At 35.9% G+C, this 17,672-nt stretch overlaps 2 protein-coding genes across 8 annotated transcripts in view; one reads left to right on the plus strand and one right to left on the minus strand.

The window, feature by feature from the left end:
- ntrk1 (neurotrophic tyrosine kinase, receptor, type 1) overlaps window positions 1–4,298 on the plus strand; it is a 32,502-nt gene extending 28,204 nt beyond the window's left edge. For both annotated transcript variants that reach the window (XM_079470246.1, XM_079470247.1), the window contains 2 exons: window positions 397–555; window positions 2,545–4,298. In XM_079470246.1, the coding sequence (XP_079326372.1) occupies window positions 397–555; window positions 2,545–2,730 (345 nt within the window). In that variant the 3' untranslated portion in view covers window positions 2,731–4,298. The remainder of the gene's footprint in view (window positions 1–396; window positions 556–2,544) is intronic.
- paqr6 (progestin and adipoQ receptor family member VI) overlaps window positions 1–17,672 on the minus strand; it is a 29,604-nt gene that overhangs the window by 5,412 nt on the left and 6,520 nt on the right. Inside the window, exons 2-9 of one of the 6 annotated variants that reach the window (XR_013787401.1) lie at window positions 15,614–15,858; window positions 14,463–14,590; window positions 14,117–14,322; window positions 11,751–11,877; window positions 10,856–10,952; window positions 10,582–10,726; window positions 9,553–9,856; window positions 388–515 (exon numbers count right to left, since the gene is read on the minus strand). Coding sequence is in view for 2 of the 6 variants with exons in the window: in XM_079470248.1 (XP_079326374.1) it covers window positions 9,576–9,856; window positions 10,582–10,726; window positions 10,856–10,952; window positions 11,751–11,877; window positions 14,117–14,322; window positions 14,463–14,590; window positions 15,614–15,664 (1,035 nt within the window). In the remaining 4 variants the exon portion in view is untranslated. Of the gene's footprint in view, window positions 1–387; window positions 516–7,667; window positions 9,857–10,581; window positions 10,727–10,855; window positions 10,953–11,750; window positions 11,878–14,116; window positions 14,323–14,462; window positions 14,591–15,613; window positions 15,859–17,672 lie in introns of those variants that run through there. The other 5 variants (XR_013787402.1, XR_013787399.1, XR_013787400.1 and 2 more) reach the window with 5 other exon arrangements.

Here is a 17,672-nt window from a genome sequence, read left to right on the forward strand (position 1 = left end):
TTTCTGTAGACGACAAATCTGAGAAGCAGGAGACTTCTATTTCAAAATTGTAAGCATTTAATTGAGGGCTGTCAAACGATTAATCGCGATTAATCACATCCAGAATAAACGTTTGAGTTTGCAAATTATATGTCGGTGTACTGTGCATATTAATTATGCATTGTACACTGACATATATTATGGAAACAATGCATAATTAATATGCACAGTACACCGACATATAATTTGCAAACTCAAACCTTTATTCTGGATGTGATTAATCGCGATTAATCGTTTGACAGCCCTAATTTAAACACATTGCTGTTTGAGAAACAACAGAGATAATAATAGGATCGGATTTGTGATATTCTTTCTAAAGTCATATTCTTTGTAATTTCTTAATTTTACCATCTTCAGGTTGGTGGAAGGACTATGCTTCCCATTCGCTGGATGCCACCAGAAAGCATAATGTACAGAAAGTTCACTACCGAGAGCGACATCTGGAGCTTCGGAGTGGTGCTTTGGGAAATCTTCACCTATGGAAAACAACCGTGGTATCAGTTATCCAACAGTGAGGTACAGCACCAAATTTCCTGTAATGTTGATGGAAACAATGATTAAAAAAATGAACATGCAGTCCAATCGATATTTAAAACAATTTATCCCCATAAAGTGATGGAAATGATGATGAATCGGATTTCTTTCAATGCATTTAGTAGTGACACAAACAAAGTCACACAGATTCGGGAACAACGTAAGGACAAGCACATTATGTCAGACTTTTTATTCTTTGGATACAAGATTTCTCTAACGTTCAACTCTGCAAACATAAAAGCTAATTTGACTTTCTGACGAAACACTTCACAAAGATTTAGTCAGTGATGACCAGTAACCTCCAGCAAACCGACTATATCACCCTCATCGTGATGCGAACATCCATTTTGCCTCGGACGAGACTTAAGCACTTACGAACGAGATCAATACATTTTTAGGTAAAAGAACGATCCAGACCTCTTAGACCAGGCACCAAAAAGTAGATCCTGGTGTGACCACAATTCCACTACTGTAGAGAAGAGCCTCTCTTCTTTCAAGAGAGAGGTAGATCACTTTCCTGCCAATTCGATTTTAATTCGATTAAACCTCATCTTCGCCTTGGGCCGACGTTGTTTAACCTTGTTACCCTAATCCTTCCCGAGCCATGATGGACACGGCTAATTATCCAGAGTCTAATTGTAGGCGGCAGAGACGGATAGTTCCTGACTTTCCATCTGCGAGGGGGCCAGATTTTCACAAGAGTCAATGTGGATTTTAGTTAATTTATTGCAGCGATTGAAAGCCCATTTCAGTGTGATGTTATGTGGAGCTGACAGTCTCTTAACTTCATTTGATTAAGCGGCAATGCTATAAAGGCTAGAAGGAACTGGTGTTTTAAAGAACCACAGACCAAGAATAGCTGTGAGAATCTCGAATGTTTACAGTCACGGCTGGACATGAGAGAGATGAAAAGGGATGAAAGTGTCCATGCATTGGGAAACTTAAGGAACTGTCTTCAACTTTAGTCGAAAAAGGTGCATTTATTGCACCTAAAAAACGCACGTGTCCTATGGTGTGACAGCAAAAAATAACAACAACAATGAAGATAAATATCTCTTCTCCGCTATTGTTATATTAATAAATGTTTCTACAAGTAATATAAAATTATATATTATTAACAGTTTGTTTTCTAAATGTTTGCTGTCGCACCATATAAAACATTGGAACAGTTTATTTGCATCTTAATACAGAGAGATGAGGAGCATTAATGTTTGATTTCAATCATTATTTAAATAAATATAACTGGAAAATGTAAAAAATGTAGATGGCCTCACTCAATATTAAAGATATCAAGATATTATGAATGTTTGTGTGTACATTGGTACAAAAAGTAATTGTATTGCTAGATAATAAAAGACAGCCCTAAATAAAAGGTGTGTCTGTCAAAACTGTACATTTTGTTGGTGCATTTCAAAGTTGCGATCCATAACAATTATGTTTTAGACTAGGCACATCAAAATCTGTGTTCAAAACAGTTTCCGTACCTCACAATTCACAGCTTATAATAATTATTAATAATACGTTAGTTGCCGGCTTTGTGGGAAATGTCAGGTTGAGATCTTTTGACTTCAACTCACATAAAGGGTAGTACGTAAAGTAACCTGCAATTGTATATTTTAAACAGAGATGGCGATATAGAGGCAAAAGAATGAATTGTGGCTGTAATTAAAGATCTTATAAAATGTAATGTAATTCCCTTTTCAAAAACGGTACTTGGGCTGCAAACTCAGGTAGGCTACTTCAAGAGTCTATTTTCAGGCATTTCATTATTGTTTAAAAGTGCGTTTATTTGCTTCACCCAGAAATGTTGCTGAGAGCTGGCAAAGAGCTCTGGCGCATTACAGTTACTATTGCTCATAGAGGTTTGAGAATTTGAACGAACTCTGTAGTCGCTCAAACTCCTTATGCAAATTTCACAAACTTTTTACAACCACCTTTATCTCAAATCTAAAATATTTTCCATCTTTTCAGGCGATCGAATGCATCACGCAGGGCCGAGAGCTGGAGCGTCCGCGTACCTGCCCGAAGGAAGTGCATCTCCTTATGCAGGGCTGCTGGCAGAGAGAACCCCAGCAGAGGCTTGTCATCAAGGACATCTACAACCGTCTCGTAACCCTCGTGAAGAACCCGCCCGTCTATCTGGACATCCTGGAATAACAGCATGCATGGACGAGCTGGGAAAGACTCAATTGCTGACAGGTTTGGAAGAGGACAAACGTTTTGGACGAATGGGAAGAAACTGCATCTTATATCCAAATGTGCCGTTTGAACATTTAAAGTGTTTGTTGTGTAAGTCCAATCCACCACTGCTTGTCCTTTCAGCACCAAATTGAAAGATTGTATCCATGTGTTGAAATTTGAAAAACAATGGGTAAATGAAAAAGGGGATACTCGCATTTGTGGAAATTGTTCGTGGACCTTCATGTCTAGCTTCGACGCGCCAATGAAGACACACTAGAGTTTCTTAATGAGGATATCGATGTCAGGGTCTTTCTGTTATCAAGAAGAATTGTCATAAAGGTGACGTGTGCAAAGGAATAGTTCACCAAAATCATTTAAATTCTGTCACCATTTATTCTCCCTCTTGTAACATAAACCTGTCTCAGTAGTTTTGTTTCCATACAATGGAAGTCAATGGAAGAATGTCGTTTGGTTACCAACATTCTTCAAGATCAAATAAAAATAAAAACAGGTCACACATGTTTAAAATGAGGGTGACTAAATGAAATAATTTTTATTTTGGGGTAAACCAGCCCTTTAATAAATGGCCCCCGAAGAAAGTCTTAAGTTCTATTGTTTTTATGTCGTGCCAAGTTGACTGCATTTCTTTCTTGTTTTTAGAGTTTCATCATTACAAATATATTACATCCACCTGTTATGTGTGGTCTAAACATGCATGTACTGTACAGCATGCGTGTTTGACATCAATTTATGGCTCCTGAGCTTTGCTCTCTATCAAAAGCATCATTGAGGTCATCAACATGTGTATTGAATGGAATACTGCGTACTACACGTATAACCGCATACTATTTCAATAGTATGGAAAGCAAAGCATTGTGTTGTATGCAATGTTAAACAATCCAACAGTACTATGCAACATTGTTTTCAGATTACGTATTGCATGTTTGATTCAGCGAGTGGTATCTAGTTATCATCTCGCAAATAAAACCAGTTACTTTTTTTACAACACAATTTTACGTAAAAGTATGTAAGTCACCCAAATAAGAAGTAAATATGATATTTAAGTAAATAAAATGATTCTTATTTTATTCTTTTATTAACGGGTGTGTCACTTTTACATACTGGTTGTGCCTCATGTACATAAGCTAGCAAGTGAGTTGTATCATTTTTCTAATTCATTTTTTATTGTATATGGATGTAGTACTAGTTCCAAACGCAACAAAAATATTCACTTGACTTGTTTCCCATGATCCTAAAAGCTTTTTTCCTCCCTGAAAGTCTATTATTCTAAAATGTGAAAACTAAATAGTCAAATGATATTTTCTATGCGTCTTATTGTCGATAAACAAGTGGTCATTACTTAAAAAAGCAAGTACATTTTGAGAGAATGTCATTAAATATTTATTTAATACTAATAATAAAGAACAGTCCCAAAGAATCCGACAACATCTGATAGCTAGAGGATCATTTGTACAAATTGTGCTTTTCTTTTCATTCTGTTGATGGACAATCTATGACTATGATGTATTAAACTTGATTTATTCAATATTTCTATTTGTTGTTTTTACGTCATAATATTCAAAACACTGTTAATCTCACATTATCCCTGCATCGGTTGTACTGTGGTCTATGGACAGCAACACGCAAAATATCACAAATATAGTGTCAATCTCAAGTGAATTTATATTCTAATCAAATGACACCAACCCTTTGAGACAATACAGGATGTATGCACTGCATTTGTACCTCTCACACACAGATGAACGTAAAAAAATGTAATGCATATGGAAAGATGTAGTATTTACAATGTAAAATAAAAACAGGAATTATAGGAAAAAATTGAATTTCAGAGATGAGGATATCAAGAGAATTGCTGTCGAGATTAACAGATGGAGACAAGATAAGTAACAGTAACAGATGGGGGTGAAGCTGAAACCATGGTACTTCTGTTCACATTACAACATATACATACATACTATGAACATATTGTCCATAGCAAGACTGTATTTAGTCTCAGCGTGTAAATTCAAATGTGGCATCTGTATCCCAACAAAGCTGTTATTTATCCCAACGGTGTCAATTATGCAACAAAAACATCCAATAAACGATGACATACAGTATATCTGTGTTATCTATGGGGAAACAGACAATCGCCTTCACACATTTATTTAGCCTGAAATCTCCGCTTGGAGACTCTAGAGAGTCGTAATGCATTCTGGGTAATGCTATCGATGCCTCTGCAGTGCTTAAACTAAATTCTCTCGGGTCATTTGTGTCTGGACCTCGTTTCACCCGTTTTCTTGGCACTCTGTGATCGTGTCTCAGACGCTAATATCACCAGTGATAAACAATAACAATTTTCGGAGACGATTATTGTCATGTCTAAACTTTACACTTGATCTTAGGTTAGTTTTTATATGAACGTATATACATTTAACCTTTTTATACAATAAACACACACGCATACACACACAAGTGTGTCATTACTTACGTTCACGTTGTCCACAACGTGTACGTTTATGGGCATCCGAAATGGACGTTGTGATAAATTACAAGGTAATACATATATGATTCTGTAGTGACAGACTTTTCATGTAAATTGTATATTTAAGTCTTAGCTTTACAATACCGAATATAATCGAATTGAATTAGCTCTACAATACCTAAAATAATCGAATTGAATACGCTTTACAATACCAAACATAATCGAATTGAATACGCTTTACAATACCAAACATAATCGAATAGAATTAGCTCTACAATACCAAACATAATCAAATTGAATACACTTTACAATACCAAACATAATCGAATAGAATTAGCTCTACAATACCAAACATAATCGAATAGAATTAGCTCTACAATACCAAACATAATCGAATAGAATTAGCTCTACAATACCAAACATAATAGAATAGAATTAGCTCTACAATACCAAACATAATAGAATAGAATTAGCTTTACAATACCAAACATAATCGAATAGAATTAGCTTTACAATACCAAACATAATCTAATAGAATTAGCTCTACAATACCAAACATAATCGAATTGAATACACTTTACAATACCAAACATAATCTAATAGAATTAGCTCTACAATACCAAACATAATAGAATAGAATTAGCTTTACAATACCAAACATAATCGAATAGAATTAGCTCTACAATACCAAACATAATCTAATAGAATTAGCTCTACAATACCAAACATAATAGAATAGAATTAGCTCTACAATACCAAACATAATCGAATTGAATACACTTTACAATACCAAACATAATCTAATAGAATTAGCTCTACAATACCAAACATAATCGAATTGAATACACTTTACAATACCAAACATAATCGAATAGAATTAGCTCTACAATACCAAACATAATCGAATAGAATTAGCTCTACAATACCAAACATAATCGAATAGAATTAGCTCTACAATACCAAACATAATAGAATAGAATTAGCTCTACAATACCAAACATAATAGAATAGAATTAGCTCTACAATACCAAACATAATCGAATAGAATTAGCTCTACAATACCAAACATAATCTAATAGAATTAGCTCTACAATACCAAACATAATCTAATAGAATTAGCTCTACAATACCAAACATAATCGAATAGAATTATCTTTACAATACCAAACATAATAGAATAGAATTAGCTCTACAATACCAAACATAATCGAATAGAATTAGCTCTTCAATACCAAACATTATAGAATAGAATTATCTTTACAATACCAAACATAATCGAATAGAATTAGCTCTACAATACCAAACATAATCTAACAGAATTAGCTCTACAATACCAAACATAATCGAATAGAATTAGCTCTACAATACCAAACATAATCTTATAGAATTAGCTCTACAATACCAAACATAATCGAATAGAATTAGCTCTACAATACCAAACATAATCTTATAGAATTAGCTCTACAATACCAAACATAATCTAATAGAATTAGCTTTACAATACCAAACATAATCGAATAGAATTAGCTCTACTATACCACACATAATCGAATAGAATTATCTTTACAATACCAAACATAATCTAATAGAATTAGCTCTACAATACCAAACATAATCGAATAGAATTATCTTTACAATACCAAACATAATCGAATAGAATTAGCTCTAAAATACCAAACATAATCGAATAGAATTATCTTTACAATACCAAACATAATCGAATAGAATTATCTTTACAATACCAAACATAATCGAATAGAATTAGCTCTACAATACCAAACATAATCGAATAGAATTAGCTCTACAATACCAAACATAATCGAATAGAATTATCTTTACAATACCAAACATAATCGAATAGAATTATCTTTACAATACCAAACATAATCGAATAGAATTATCTTTACAATACCAAACATAATCGAATAGAATTAGCTCTACAATACCAAACATAATCTAATAGAATTAGCTTTCCAAAAACCAAACATAATCTAATAGAATTAGCTTTACAATACCAAACATAATCGAATAGAGTTAATTCACAGCATCTAGATGCAACACAGCCTTAATTCTGTGAATTAATTCTATATGATTATTTTTATTTTACGGTAACAAATACGGTTTGACTTTGCAGTAAAATATTTTTAATAATGCTGCAAAAACTGTAAAACTGTCCCAACTAGTTTCATGTTTCTAATATCAGCATTTACGTGCAGACATACCATGTTAGACTACCAAACATAATATATTTTTTTCTTACACAGTAGGCATACCAGCAGAGGATTATTGATCAAATTCCAAAAGGGGTCAGGGGACAACATCTTAGTATCAGAGGGTTAATATCCTTCGAACAAACAAGGACACGCAGTCTTGAATAATACTGCTTGTGTGGTTACTCTGTATTCAAAGACACCACAACAACTGGAGAGGCGCTGTATAGTAAGTCAGTTTTTATTATAATAATTATTTTATATTCACATTTCAAGAGTTACAAAAATAATTCAAAGTGACAATTTACAATATGAGCCATTTCATTTTAGAGCTTTGATTTGAGGGGGAAAACATTTATCATAACAAAAATAAAACATGTCTGAACTGCATCTTAAGGGCTTGTCTTTCTCAAAGCTTACACCCTTAAAAATTCAATGACCTTTTAAAAACTAAAATTATTATTTTAGTTGCATTGGTAATTTTAAATGCTACATTGTAACATTAAAGGGCACTTAAAAGCACCGTTTTAAACTGTAATACATTCATTTGGGCCAACAAACACACAGGGATTGGGGTACCTTACATTTCAGTTCTCTTTGAAATACTTTCGTTCCCGGTTACATTCAAACTAAGATCTCACTTCGTTGGAGTTTGAGCTGAAAAGCACACTCACAGACACCTATTAAACATAAAATAATGTCTGCCTCCCGAGCAACAAATTGGCATGTGAGGAAATACACATGTTACCACCACTAGCCTTTAAATCACATACTATTCCATTTTAACCCAAGATCCCTTTCATAAACACAGATTAAAATATCATTACCACCATTTGATCGACCTTCAGAGCTAGTTAGAAAAGGTTCTGCTAAACTTTTGCCCTTAGGCAGCTGAAGTTGTACAGAATGATGTACCTGTCTGTGAGCATTAGGTCAGACTATGGATCACAGTGCTGGCTGTAAGTGAAAAACGAGAGCCCGAGGTTAACAGTTAACACCTAAATAATGATGAGTTTGGATATCTGGTTTAAGAGCAGCGAGTGTAGTGTAAAGAGCAAAATGCAACACAATATAAAAAAATTGTTTTGAGTTATGCATCGCACCCGGATACAAAATGCACTGGTAACAAGTCGATATTATACAAACAGAAAACCTTGTGCTTTGTTAATATATGCAAAATAAGTAAACACAGTGAGTGTATTGTATGCCATAAACCTGCAATGTACAAAACAATACCACAGTAACACGTAACAAATGCATATGAACTATATCTGACGAACCTCTAAACCACAGTCAAGAATCCAGTACAGCCCCATGAGATGACAGAGTTTAGCAGGAGAATGTTTAGAGATTCCTCATGGTGTGAAGACATAAAAGTGGAAATAATATCAGATCCATTTTGCCCTAAATATATGTAACTTATGCTTTTGGAGCTCTAAGCTTATTCAAAAGTGGTCCAGTACAGTTGTATAACAAGGGACGGGAATTATACAAAATACAGATATTTAAAGGAGCAACATTTCTTCATATGTGAGTAGAGACTACCCACCTACCATACATTTAGATTAGATGGAGATTTTTATGTTTTGACCATTATATTTTTTGTAAATATCATAATATCATAAACCTTAATAACTGATGCATCCGTTAATTGTAAATATTCACGATATTAAGGATCTAAAATCCCAGATTAATGCTACTTAATTATTCTCCAGTCAAATGTTATAGAAACATTTATATGTAGTAACGCAAACATGCTTTTTATAATATTTTGCTCATAGAAACCCCTTAACTTTTAACATTTAATATTCACGTCATTTAACCCTTGACCTCTCCAATTGATATCTCAAATAAGGCACAATGGCTAAAAACTAAAATGGAAAGGTCTTGATTATTATCAGGGTTATCAGCTAAAATATTAAACTTGAACTATAAAAGGGACCTATGACCAATGATCCTGATCTCAACGTTAAGTCGAAAATAAGTAGCAACACAAATACCAAAACTAGAAGATTCTAGATTAGTGAAGGTGACTTAAAGTGTTCTTGAGAGTAAAATAATCTTTAAAAAATAGTGTAGTGTGAGCAGAAGTGCAGCGCTCACATTGCCTGTGTAAAGAAAGCTTGTTAATCTTCCTTGTCCGCAGGAAGTGCCTTCTGTGAGTGGGCGGCACCGGAGGCCGAAGTGCTTTGGTGGGGTGTTTGCAGTAAACTGGCGCTGAAGGCACCGATGACAGCGAGGTTGAGAAGGACACCCAGAGTAAACGCCCCCAGCGTACCCATAAAGGAAGGTAAAGCCGAGTGCGACATCAGCCACTCTTTGCGAGACGTCATGTCAGCCAACACTGCCTCCATCTGGAAATAGGTGCCCACTACGGCGCACACGTGAAACAGCTGATGACTGTGACCTTGGAGAGGAAGGAGTAAAAAAACGACACAAAGCATGTGTGAAATGCAATTCAAACCTTGTTTACGATAGAAAATCATAATGAAGGCTGTACCAAAAACTATTGAGCTGCCTACACACACTTAAGACTGGCTTTATAACACAAGGACTCTTTTAAAGGTAGGCAACATTATTGCGTTGGCCAAATTGTTCCAAAGGCTGTATGTAAGGCAATCCCACAATGCACTGCAACAAGTGCAGTAAAACAGAATCAATCTAAGATTAAGGGTTGAGAGTTAATAAAAAAGTTCAATTAGAATCAGACTTGGAATAAAGTGCCTTTACTCTTTTGTTACCATTGTCATGGTATTGTGATTTCTAAAGTCAACAGATTGTACAAATAAATCTTCCAACCTATGTGTAAACATGAAATAATGATGCTGCAATCTTTCATTTTGGCATTTTTTGGTGTAAACTGTTAAGACAGGGTGGTGCACAAAGTATTCATCCATGGCATTTCATATTTTTCCAAAGAAAAAAATAAATCTACATTTTTAACCTGGGACCTCTCGTTGAGTCAACACAGAATGACCCATCCAATCATTCATAAATGGCAAAATGCACAAATAAAATAAGATATTTCATACATCTGTTGAGTGTTGACAACGCCTTTGTAGAGGAATTCAAATGACTCAAACTTGAGGTTTTATTTTGAAATAAAAAATTTGGAAAGCCTCAAGGACGTACCGATGTAGTCGAAGCGGCCAGGAGCCAGTCTCTCTGGAAGGTGAGACGCAAACAGGAAGCATGTGAGAAATGCAAAGATCAAATGGTAAGAGTGACTGGCCAGAGCTTCACTTGGACTGCAGCTCCCCCAACAGCACGACAGCAGCTATAAACACAAAGAAAGAGGAACTTGCTTGAACAAAAACTGGTTATCCAAAGTGCCTATCCAAATGCGGCGTACGGGTACAAGGCATGTGGCTTTTTTGCCCGTCCAATAAAGTGTAGTTGTACTTACTCGATAGCACAGCGGCAAGCTGTCAAAGAGAAAGGGAACAATAAATGCAGATGTCCGCAAGACTTTACTTTTTTGTGGAAACTGCGCCTCTACACGCCTGTTGTAAAAAGACATGGTTAGATACTCATTGCAAAAACACCCTCATTTAAAATATTGAAATTGCATTTGTTTCTTTTGGAACAAACTACAATCTTTATATTACATTCTTAACTATATACGTCTTAGTTTTAGCGAAACGACAATTTAAAAAACAAATTGAATAATTTCCTTGCCAAATGTAATCCCAAATTATTTTATGTATTCTTATTTCCATAGATACAGAAACGTGTATTAAGTTTATTTTGTGATTTACGGTTTTCTATATAAAATCATCCTACATCATGTAAAGATGGTCCAAATCAATTCTGACGGTCCAAATCTCCTGAGCCTGGATTTCTTTACATATATGGACATGAAGTGATGAATATTTTTATTTAAAATATGTATTCACCTAAACACTAAAAGTCATATACTGTACATCTGCTATTTCATGAACGCGAGTAATTTATCAGAGAAATTTTATTTGAGGGTGAAATATTCGAGGGAGAATTATCGCGCCCTCAAGTGCCACGTAACCATTCTTGCTTTATCAAGTGCAATGAATTTATTGAATTCAACGGCCAATTAAACTTCTATTCAAAATAAGTGAAACCTTTTATGCAGCGATCGTAATACCTGTTTGGTCAAGACAAATAAAGGTCTACGTGCCTATTAAAACTGCTATGAAGTGCGGGGCTTTGTTCCGAGTCAGGTTATAAACTGTGATTAAAATGACACCAGCTCAGTGTGACTGCATTGGGTCTCCTGTAATTGCATGCTTTAGTAAATTAGTCAATAGTCTTAATTGCTCTCTTACCTTGAGTAACAAGACATGCCGGTACAAAAGAGCGTGTTGCCAACGGCGATGGGCACGAAATACTGGTGAAGCCAACTGTTAACCCAGCAGTCGGGCATCGCGTAGAAGCCGTAAGTGATGGCACAGCCTGAGAACAGAGTTGGAATGCTTAAGACATAGAAAAACGGATGTCATTAATGTCAGAGGATTTCTGTACAAGAAGTATATGAAATAACACGTGACATTAATAATGTGCACTTTAAATTGAAGTTTTAAAAATGCATTCTTGCTTTAAGTGCAGAAAAGAAAAGAATAAAAGTATAATAAAACAATTCAAGCTGAATATACAGGGTCCCCACAACGTACAGTATATGAACTGTATTCATTTTATAGTATTAGATTGCAGAGCATCATTATTTTATATTATAAAGCTGCTTTGGAACAATGCAAATTGTGAAAAGCGCTATATAAATAAAATTTGATTGAATATTTTAAGTATTTGCAAAGAAGTGTTGGTTTTCTTAAAGACATTTTTCTAAATCCATTTTTGTGGAGGTAAAGATCTATTTGGAATATGACAAAACCCTTATTGCATTATAAAATATGTACACCGTGCACATTATGTGAATTTTCGGTTTGCATTGAATACAAAATGTGTTTTTGTAATATGTGATACAGTAAATAAAACAGTCAGTAAGACATTTTGACAAGTTTTTTGAATGCAAAATAACCTTTGTTATTTTCTGAATACGCGCCATGTCAAGAGACAACAATCATAAGAAGAATTGTCTATCGTTTTAAATATTTAGCATTGAATACTTTCACATGCTATTTAAAAATATACACTCCATTATACATTTACATTTAGCAGACGCTTTTATCCAAAGCAACTTACAGATGAGGAAACATTGGAAGCAATTATAACACAGCATGCAAAGTTAGGTTCCCTCCTTAAAAACAAAGGTGTAGTTCATTACTAAAGGTTGACAATCCTTAAACTTTTTGCCATCATTTATTGTTTCATTTCTTAAAATGAACTCGAAAGGTCTTCTTGTTTTGCTTCAAAATAAATAAACAGCACTTGGTTAGATATTTTCATTATTCACCCGTTTTTAAATGTGCCGCAACCGTCGCATTTACACAAAAAACATGATATATTGATATTAGTTCTTACTATTCTTTAGCTATTATTTGTGACACATCCACCCACATTTCGCAAGAAGCATAAGAATGCAAAGCTATGCTGTGTCTCCAAAAGCTAATAAAAGAGGCCTTTCTTCCAGAAAACTGGAAAACAGGCCAGCGGTGGATTCCACAAATGAAAGAAAAACATTATTCCACTACATGAGCTTGCAACAACACTTACTGCTTAAAAGTCCATCTAGTATAGATGACAGCCAAACTGAACAAATACTGAAGATATGTTATTGTTTTAACTGAAAGTTAAATTCCTGAACATTACTCTTTAATGGTTACAAAGTGCGTTTAGAATTCAATCACTTAATGCAAGGTAAAGTGTTTCAAGTGACACATTAGCTCTTTACACTTAAGAGGTCTGAACAATGCATTTGCTTCTTTAAAGATTCTCGCTGGACAGTCCTTTCAAGTCGCACAATAAAACCATCTGAAGTGTGTAAAATGGCTCATTTACACAGAAGCCATTACTCGTGGTTTATAAGATCCCATCATCTGTACAAAACGCCCTCATGTTCTTCACCCGCCCTCATGAATTTCTCATTCGTGCTTTAATGTCTTCAAAGAAATATTCTCTCATAATTAACTGACCCTCGTGCCATCCCTGATCTACACGACTTCCTTTCTTCCGCTGATAACATGACAGCGTTTTAATATACAATTATTTGGGTTTAATTGAATATACAATACATCCGGGATGACATTAGGGTGAGAAAATGACGAGAGGACTTTCTTATTTGTGTTAATCCTAATAATCAAGGTTAAAGGTCCAGTGTGTGAAATTTACAGGTGAGGTTGTGAATGGCAACCAACCGCTTTTGAAGCACTCCGGTGGCCGACACAGGACAAAGATGTGGCCACGTTTTTGCTTCTTTTCTGAAGGAGACCATGTATTTACAAAAAGCGTTCTATAGAGCAGTTTGTCCGTTTAGGGCTACTGTAGAAACAACATGGTGGATTCCACGTAAGGGGACCCGCGGTGTATGTAGATAGAAATAGCTCATTCTAAGGTAATGAAAACATAACGCTTCATTATGTAAGGTCTTTGCGCCAAGACATTGTAATGTATATTATTTATATTAATTTATAAAACAATACTATATACGTACGTACTATTTTTGTTACTTTGAATTCCTGTTTGTTCATAAAGACAGAATGTGAGTAAATGAGATCCGAGGAGAACTGAATCATACCGAGACTGTACAGGCTGAGCGCTCCGTAGTCAAAGAAGTAACAGATGTGACACGCTTCTGGCGACATGGTGCTGAAGGTGTGAGCGCAGCTGGAGGTAAAGGGGTACAGACAGACCAGAAGCATGTAGACCAGCAGAGGCCAGGTGTAGCTCTCGGACACGAAGTCTACAGTGAAGCACAGCAAGCTGAATCTCCACAGGAAGTACCTGCGGGAGCACAGGTCACATTTATGGAAGCCCAGCAAGTCAGGAGGTCAGTACTGCCTTTCTAATGTTATATAAAAGATCTAACATGCATTCGAGGAAAACCGCTAAAGAGACGTCGCATGTGTAACTGGACACTTTACCAGGTTGGCAGGAAGTGGGTCCAGATATTCATCGTCTCATTGGTCATGTGGAAACTGCTGAGGATGCAGTCCAGGGCAGAGCTCCGGGGATGTCGGTAGCCGGACATGATATTGTCCTCTCGAAACACCTGCAACATGCACATTGACATTCAGGAGACATGTAAACATCTGCAGGATAAAGAGCAAAGAAGACCCGCACATGACACAGAGACCATTCCGTTTAACTCCTTAATCATTTGCATTTATTCATTTATTATAACTTTTGCAGTATAATGACTTTGTGATATCTTGATGTTTGCATTTAAATGCATTTGCCGACACTTTTCGACACTTATTCAAGTGCATTCAAGCAAAACATTTTTCAACGATGCACTAAAATAAAGAACCTGGGCTGAAACTGATATCAAACATTCAGGATGCACTTGGTTGAAGCTAAAAATGACTTTTTTCTATTTTAAAACGTTTTTTGCATAATTGTATTAATACTAGACCTCACAAAAACACCAGTATTAGATTATTTTGTAGTTCCATGGGAATGCAATGCTCTAACAGATGAGCTACAGGAATACAAAACTTGGAACAAAGCATATGTCATAAAGATGACTTTGTAATGTTTTTTAAAACGACAACGGCGGTCACTGTGTGCTTTCACACCGTGATAAAAAGTTGAGAACACATTGTGCTAAACGGTAAAATGCTTTTGTGCTCCACAAATCAAAGTCAACCGTGTGTGGAATGATGAGGGGGAGTAAAAAATATATTTCATTGTTCTTTACAGCAAAGTTGAAAACCGTATCTTGCACTGCTTGACCCCTTATAATGCGTATAACTTCTCAGTATATGCCAAACGCAAGATATTGAAAGAATGTTTGAGCTGTTTTCAATTCATACTTAAAAGCTGATGGGGTTTCAAGTTCCAAAAAGATATTCATGGTATCATATACACATACAAGCCTAAATGAAATAGGTCATGGCATTGATAACATATCGTGACTAAATGCAATGACATCCCGACACAAGAAACAATGTTGTTTTATGTTATTCGTGTTAAACCATGTCACTGTTTTCATTTTCCGTGAGCTACGAACCCCTCACACCCAGTGCTGCGTGCTGGATCTACAGAAAGAGGATGAGATTAGTCGAGCGCTCACCTTTGGCACCTGGTGGATGTCGAAAAGCTGCGGGAGCTTGAGGCTCAGCATGTCTGCGGGCAGCTGCAGAACACCCCTCCCTCTCTGACAGGCCTGCTTGAGTCTGTCTCTACCCCCTCGACACAGGACACACCACAGCGGACACTCCAGGCCCTGGGACGAGCTCCCGTCCCCAGACTCCCACCGCACACACTGAGCCCAGCCCCAACCATGACCCCCTGCTGCCCCCCACCACACAGGCAGCACTGCAGGGATACAGAGAGAAAGAGAGAGATTAATGTTGTGATTTATGATATAACTTTGGGTCATTGGTTCTTCATCGGCTTTGCTTTAGGAGCCAGACTTTACAGTGGACATGAGGTGGCAAACAAATCCATGTGTTAACCATGGTTTTACTATAGTAAAAGTGTAGTAAACAGTTTCTTGGTGGATTGAGTAACTTTTGCACAACCACGATTTTACTACAGATACCATGGTTTTACTTATATGGTGTCAAATATATATCTGAAAGAAAAACCAAGAAAAATGATTACCATTAACATTAAAGGTCCAACAATGTATAGCAATGTATATTCATTTGATTTTATTTGGTAAAGAACTACTAAATTTCCTGCACAAACTGTGTTGCGAGCGTGTTTTTTGTAGTTCTACTTTACTCTTTTGTAGTTTTGTTATTGGGCATTTCAGGCAAATGTTCTCTGCTGGTATCAATCTAATTTGACCAGCGACTTTTGAGAGACAAATTCATTCACACAAAAAAACAGCAGATAAAAAATAAAGGAACGGTGTTCTCTTTACATTTTCATAGTCTTTATTTTCCTATTCTATCTGTGCAGTTTAGTATTGCATCATCGTTTCTCACAACCCCGCGGCCCAAGAGCCATCATCTGAGATCTGTGCTTTACATAATGTTTGCCCTTTACTGTTTGAACAGAGAGAACAGTATCCAGGTATTACAGTAGATATCTTACAGTAAGATAAATATATGTTTAACATCTTCATTTTGAAAGCTAAACATTTTAACTGGATTCAGAACGCTCAACATTTGAATATTTAGTTTTTATATCGCCTTAGTGTGAACTCAGCCAAAGCTTCCCTGTAAATCTCACACATATCTTCAAAAGAGTTTCAGAAAACAACGCCTCGACCCATGCTCACATCTGCCAAGACGCTTCAACTTGGCATCAAGAGAAAGAGTTGGACATCTAAATATGAACTCGAATATTCCTCTGATTATTCAAACTAAACGCATTTCAGCATTCATGTTATATCTCTATACTCTCAATACATGTCAACAACCGTCTATTCTTATTCCTCCCCAAGATTTGCAGGACAAACAACCGAGACGATGTTGATGCATAAATAAACTCAACCGAGACCCCCAAATTTGAGCTATTTAAAGCAAAAGCTTAACGTGGTGGGAAAGCGCACTCCATCTGTTTAGTTCAAGCAGACGTACTGTATGGTTTGTGCTTTGCTTGTGTAGGGGCCACTCCTGTAAACTGGAACAGAATGTGCTTTGTGCGGGTCACAGAGTTGACCGTTACACGCTGAGCCGTATGAAAACCAGCTCCGCTCTCGGCACACATACTGTACAAACGGCAGCACATAAACAAAGCAGATGGAAATGCTTGACCGGAATCTTTCCTTTGTGTTCCCAAACACCTTGCGGTTTTGGAAGAAGTTTTTTTTTTCGTTAAAAACTAGGCAATTATTTGGCTTTTGATAAATGGAGAATCACGATTCTTTTGTTTCGAAAAGAGATCACGATTCTCTCACGATTCTGAATGACAAATAAAAAGTAAATTAGGATTTTTTTACAACAATTAACGCAGGTCAATGGTTACTTTTTTTGTTTTACTTCAAATGTAAAAGTTAAACTTTATTAAAGTGTTTATGCATGGAGGCGACTCCTATAAATAGTCAAACAAATTCATAAGGTGACACCTTTCTTTAGAAAGATTGACACATGTGCCTGACATCTACGGATTGATTGAAGATGTCTTTAAAGAATAAGGTGTAATACGCAGGAGAATCGTTGGTTTTCATGAATGAGATC

This window comes from Barbatula barbatula (assembly GCF_947034865.1).
Source record: "Barbatula barbatula genome assembly, chromosome: 12".
NCBI lineage: Eukaryota > Metazoa > Chordata > Actinopteri > Cypriniformes > Nemacheilidae > Barbatula > Barbatula barbatula.